This window comes from Cryptomeria japonica, chromosome 10, assembly GCF_030272615.1.
Source record: "Cryptomeria japonica chromosome 10, Sugi_1.0, whole genome shotgun sequence".
In the NCBI taxonomy this organism is placed as follows: Eukaryota; Viridiplantae; Streptophyta; class Pinopsida; order Cupressales; family Cupressaceae; genus Cryptomeria; species Cryptomeria japonica.
Genome location: NC_081414.1, coordinates 693,423,239 through 693,429,577, shown reverse-complemented (window position 1 = coordinate 693,429,577; position 6,339 = coordinate 693,423,239). Strand labels below are relative to the sequence as shown.

The following is a 6,339-nucleotide window of genomic DNA, read 5'->3' as shown; positions in this document are numbered from 1 at the left end:
TACTAATAAAATAATTCATACTAATATTTTCCCAATTATTAGAACTGTCATCCAAAAAAATACATTCCTTTGATTAGCAGATTGGCTTTATCCCTGCCATGGCAAGGACTGATAGAGATTGTATTGGAGGAAAAAAAAAAAAAACAGTTAGTCCAGAGTCACCCAATCTCATCATTATTTGCAGTTTTAAGTTCTCTGCATGATAACACTATAGACCTTAACAGAAACTCTACAACTTTACCAAGTACTGATAGCTGTCATATTGGTTAACGTGGCGGCCTGGGGAAGTTTCTTGTGTAAATAGTTGTCTGTGTGACTATGACGCCATTGAAGAATCAAAATCAAGTTATTCCTTTTAAAAAAGAGAAATCAATTATGTGTTGTAAATGCTAGCCGCCATGGGACCCCTGCTCGATTGCCGAGTCCACCGATGACGTCACATATGACGCAAGCATTAACGGCGACGTGTCTCAGCAAGTAGCGTTTATGTGACGTGGATAATATAGACGGCACTTGGCATAAGCCCCGTTGTCTCCGAAGATTTAACGGAATATTCAACTGCCAGTGCCGTTGTTTCAACGTTATCATCAGTTGACAGAAAGTGCTACTGTTTGCAAAATCGGGCAGGCCATGGCTTGTGAATGGAATTTTGTGGCTGCAGACCTAAATCTTATCTTCTCTCTTTAGTAGACATTGTGGGCAAGCTTTTCCAACTTTATTCAATGCTTGTGTGTGTACTTATGAAAGATTCCCAGATTTTTGTTGGCCTTGTAATTTGCAAGGTTGTGTAATTTTGGGGGACATTGAAGGTCAGATTTTGGGTGGTCTGGAGCTAGAGATCTCTACAGGGGTGTTAAACAGTTTGTTCAGGTACCCATTTGTTCGTTTCATACTCTTGATGTGTTTTTCAGCTCAGTTTATTCAAAAGCCTCTGATGGGATGGGTACCCAAATATCTGGTTGTATGGTTTAGGATTGCACTGCCTTAAGCTTAATCAGGGTTTTTTCTGGAGATTTGTGAAAGCACTTTAGGTTCTGAGCAAAATGGGGAATTTACTGGATCCAAACTTGCTATGGATTTATCTGTTGTTTAGCGTTGTTTAGATGTTTGCCCCGTGTTTTCGGAGTAATATGAACTTTCTGTTTTAATATGGGAAATGGCAATTTGCTATGGATTTATCTGTTGTTTAGCGTTCGTTTAGATGTTTGCCCTGTGTTTTCGGAGTAATATGAGCTTTCTGTTTTAATATGGGATATGGCAACTTGTTTTTAGTTTTTCAACTTACCAGGATAATTGTTGGATATATATGAAGTGGGTCTGGCGTTTTGTTTGGTTAGAAATGCTTCACCGAGATTCGACTCTCCATAGGTATGTCAATAGCAGTGCTGGACTATGGGAAATTCTTCTGGTATGGTTTTCTTAGGTTATCTTGGTTGGCCATTGTCTATTTATATATTTAGGGATTTTGTGGTAGAGATTATTTCCGTCTCCGTGTTCTTTTTGGTAGATGTGTGGGCTTGCCAATAGTTAGCTGGTTGAATATGAAATGAATCGAGATGAATTTTAACTTCTGTGAGGCCAAATCCATTTGTAGGGTCTATCAACGTGTATCTACTTGATCAGACTATTGCTAGATCCTATGGATGTTGAGTCTTAAACAGAATTCTCTAAGCGATGTTAGATTGTCTTCATTTAAGATTTTATTGTTGCAACTAATATGGGTAAGTGGAAAGGAAGAGTGATTCATTCTTTACTTCATTAAATTTTAGAATATATAAATAGTATATTTCCAAGGTGTTTTTGGCTGGATATGTTTTATCTCTTTGGCTCTGAAGGAATATACCTTCTTGAGGTGCAGGCAAATGAACTATGGCATCCTCGAACCAGGCTTACGCATGCTTTGATTTGTTATATTGGCAGGATTGATGAAGTGGTACACATCGGTATATGAGAATGGAAGATGTTTTCGGGCTTACTGGGAGGTGTACATTTTGTCAATTTTGGTTAAATTGTGCTTTCCTCAAAATGCTACCACTTACAAAGTTTTGGAAAGTTTTTGGATTTTAATGAAACAAAGAGGTCTATTCACAATCACAGCTATGGATAGATCGGATACATCAGGTTTTTTGAGCGGTGGATTGCACAATTTGTTTTTATATCCTGCTCATAGTCTTTTAGTACATTTCAAATTTATAGCAATTATTTATGCTGAAGTGTAATTTGGAAAAATAGAAATGGATCTCAACTTAGAGAATTTCACATCTCCTGTCATTACAAGTATTATGGCATCCAACAATTTATGCAATAAAGATGATACTTCCCTGAAGCATGGCCGTCAAGTACATTCACGTACTCAGAAGATACATGATCACTTGTTTTGTTCAATAGACAGGTCTGGTTCTGTACCTTGCAATGCATCTCTGCCCAAGGAGATACAAAGGCAATGTTTAACCTTTCATGAGGCTCAATCAATATCTCCATGCTTTGATGATGATTTTGGCTTGGCTCTAGGATTGGGTTGCAATAGGTGCAGCTCACTTCCCAAGACAACTTCGAGTGCCTTGGTATCTTTTGATACTCCTCTTGGTGGAAGTTTTGGAACAATGCAACTCGGCAGTAGTCTAACAGGAAAAGTCAGACATGGTCAGGAGTTGCCTAATGGAACCACTCTTCATAACACCATTGAAGGCCATCAGAATGTTGCTTCTAGCAAAGTATCGAGTATCTGTACACACACTGGTGTTTCACAAATTAAATCAGAGATGGAATCAAAAGATTGTTCTAGGGCTACGGTTACAAAATCATTAGACATTGATCCTGACATTCTTCAGTTGGGGCTTTCCACAGCATCTCCAGAGTTGGGACGACAAACAGTAATAAATCCAGTTGTGGTGGTTTCTCAATCTGATGGTGCCCTTGTTCATGGCCTGAGGCAGGAAGCTCATTCCAATGGAATAGAGACTCACAGGAGCACACAGATTCCTGTGAATGAGGGTTCCACTTCTGCACAGACTGAATCCAGGTGTTATATACAATCTTTGTTTATGGCACCCAGAATGGAGAATTCAGGTGCAGATTCGTTTCCTCAATTAGGGATTAGTAGTGTCATTACTAACCATCCTCTACAAAATAGTCCAGAGACTACAAGAACATCTTGTAGAATGATCACTTCAAATGGTTCTCTGGGTAATGAAGAAAAGCACAGTACCTTCAAGACATGCAAATTTACAGGTTGTTACAAGGGAGCTAGAGGATCCTCAGGATTATGCATATCCCATGGAGGTGGAAATAGGTGTCAGAAATCTGGGTGCACTAAAGGTGCTGAAAGTCGAACTGTATATTGTAAAGCTCATGGTGGAGGTCGTAGGTGCCAACAGCTAGGATGTACAAAGAGTGCTGAAGGAAAAACAGATTTTTGTATTGGGCATGGAGGAGGACGAAGATGTAGCCACCAAGGTTGTAGTAAGGCTGCCAGGGGCAGATCAGGCTTGTGCATTCGGCATGGTGGGGGTAAAAGGTGTCAAAAAGAAGGTTGCCTAAAGAGTGCTGAGTGCTACTCTAGTCTCTGTATATCTCATGGGGGTGGACGAAGATGCCAATATCCAGAGTGCACAAAAGGAGCACAAGGAAGCACTTTGTACTGTAAAGCACATGGAGGTGGCAAGCGGTGCACATATACTGGATGCAATAAAGGTGCTGAAGGTAGCACTTCATTGTGCAAAGGCCATGGTGGTGGCAAACGCTGTATGTTTGATGGAGGTGGCATCTGCCCAAAAAGTGTGCATGGAGGCACCCAATTTTGTGTGGCCCATGGAGGTGGCAAGCGATGTTCTGTTGAGGGGTGCACAAAGAGTGCGCGAGGCAGGACAGACTACTGTGTTAGACATGGAGGAGGGAAACGGTGTAAGTTTGAAGGGTGTGGAAAAAGTGCTCAAGGTAGTACAGACTTTTGCAAAGCCCATGGAGGAGGCAAGAGGTGCTTATGGGACCAAGAAGGTTCAGTTTACTCTCACGAAGTGCATGGAATGAATGGACAAGGTCCTTGTGACAGGTATGCTAGAGGAAAAATAGGTCTATGTGCTGCACACAGTGCTCTGGTCCAAGATCGTAGATCCCATGGTGGCAAGGCACTTGGTCCTGGGACAGGCCCTGGCCTGTTTCATGGACTAGCCAGACCATCAATGGTAAATGCAACTATTAATATAATTGAAGCTGGTTCAGTTTTAAGTGAGAGTTTACCACTTGTCACTGGCATTGAATGGGAATCTTCGCATAATAAGGCATCAGGGGCCTCTAATTGTGTTGTGGAGCAGAGCATTAACAAAGTTGACAATGGTGACTTGGAGCCTGGGGCTAAGAAAAAAGATGGCCAGGAGGATGAACTCACACTAACTGTCAAGTCTCAATTTCAGCTGAAAACAAAACATTTGGCAAAATGGAATATGCACATGGTTGAAAGGAAAACGGTTGAGGTACCCAGTTCTGTTGATAGCATGAACATTGATACAGATTATGTTGTTGAAAATGAGGGAACATGTAGATACCAGTCAACCTTTGCTCATCTCAATAATGCTACAGGTTTTGACCCCAATTTTACATCTGGATGCACTGAAGTTGTTGGATCTACCATTGGAAAGCAGGATACTTGTATTGGCTTGCCTTCTGATCAGGAGAAGACCTTTTATCAATTACTAGGATCGACAACACTTCAACCTCTTAATCCTCATAAAGTATTGGCTCCATTTCCCATAAAGGAGGGCCTAAAAACATTGCAAACTGAAGTTGGCCATTTTTCACTTCCAGAGGGAAGAGTACATGGTGGAAGTCTCATGTCAATGCTTTCAAGAGGTTTACGGCCTGGGAATGCAGGCTTTGTGCCATTTTCACCCAAGGCATTTGAGTCTGGGAAACAAGCTGAGGTGCAAAGCAACTCAGGAATGTTTTAATATTCCCCACAGACAAACATCAATCAGCTTGTATCTTTGTCAATATTTTGATATTATGTATGCTGCAAAAGCAGGAAAAAAATTTAAGAATGACATCAATTTCAAGCTGCTTTAATTATGAAAGAACAAGCTGACGCCAATCAAATTAATGATTGACATCCATAACACCTGCAGGCATTGTGTACGCTTAATTGAGGAGTTTGTTCTCTTTAATCTTCACGAGGTCTGGAGAAGTTTGGCCTTGTACATAATTACTCTTTTCATGAATATCTGGTTGCTCGCATGTGTACAAAATTCATTTATTTCCAGTTACAAGGTTTGAATTCACAATTAGCTACCCAGCAAAGGTCTGAACATAATGTTTTCTGTTCTGTCATACCCCAGAAATCTGCATTTAGATCTTGAAAGATACACATCCGTGTATTCCAAGTAAGGTGCATATATCGTAAACTTTGTAATTAGCAGAATCTCACAGCAAGTCACAAACATTTATAAGAAAAATGTAGAAAAGTACTCGAGTGTAACAGGCAAAGGTAATTGCAGACCAAGTAACTGTAAGTACCCTTAAACAAAAGTTGAGAGTGGAAGTGCAGACTAATATATGTAAGATACCTATTTCATGTAATTTGATTTTGCATTATCATCTGCATTGCTAGTTATGTATCACATTTCATCGTTTCTTTTAAGTTTCTTAAAGGATTTATTTATCATAGGGAACTTATAGGTAGCAGAAACTGGGCACATCCAATCAGCATTCTCACCATTTTTCTCATCACTTGTTGGTTTGAAATTTTGAACCGTGAAAAGTTAGCATCAAATGCCTCTTTTAGATGCTGACAATATTTTTAACCAAGCCTATTTTTGTAGATGGGTTTGCCCTGATAAGTCTGATGTTTTGTTTACATGAAGAGAGATCTTGATTGTTGATCTCAATTCGGATTTTTCTGATAAAATCTACTACATTAAGAATTATAAGTCCAGTTCCAGTTGAGTCACTCAGGCCCACTTAAGCTGTTGGGTACAATGAACATAAACGGAAAGTGACTTACAAACAAAACGTTTTTACTTCACCATAATATGAAGTTTTATAAACACAAAACTTAACCAACTAGATAATCTTGTTTACCAAATGGTGACCATGAGACTTTTTTTCACTCTAGCGCATTGATTTTGAAGCATGGACACAGTGTGCAATAATTTTTTGATCTATGGCAACAACTTATAAGCTTGTGCAGGTTGTACAGTTGCTATACATAACAGTGATTTTAAGAACAGCTTGTGGAACTCCGAACTGAGCAAATGCTTAAGACTGATTGAGGAAATAGGAACTGCTGTTGAAACGAAGTCAACACCCATGATACTTTAATATATAAAATTGAGTGAAAACCTACAA

The 6,339-nt window shown here is 39.6% G+C and overlaps 1 protein-coding gene across 2 annotated transcripts; it reads left to right on the top strand.

Moving 5' to 3' along the window:
- Nucleotides 1-539: 539 nt before the first annotated feature.
- LOC131076580 (uncharacterized) lies at nt 540-5,591 on the top strand. 2 transcript variants are annotated; one of them, XM_058013833.2, is made up of 2 exons: nt 540-870; nt 1,921-5,591. In XM_058013833.2, the coding sequence occupies exon 2, from the start codon at nt 2,235-2,237 to the stop codon at nt 4,944-4,946; it is 2,712 nt and encodes a 903-aa protein (XP_057869816.1). In that variant the 5' UTR covers nt 540-870; nt 1,921-2,234; the 3' UTR covers nt 4,947-5,591. The 2 variants fall into 2 exon arrangements, with proteins under 2 accessions (XP_057869816.1, XP_057869817.1); XM_058013834.2 differs by having other exon boundaries at nt 1,859-5,591.
- The last annotated feature ends 748 nt before the right edge of the window (nt 5,592-6,339 follow it).

Excerpts from the sequence above, each read along its gene's own strand:
- LOC131076580 (XM_058013833.2), top strand. The coding sequence starts at position 2,235 with ATGGATCTCAACTTAGAGAATTTCACATCTCCTGTCATTACAAGTATT.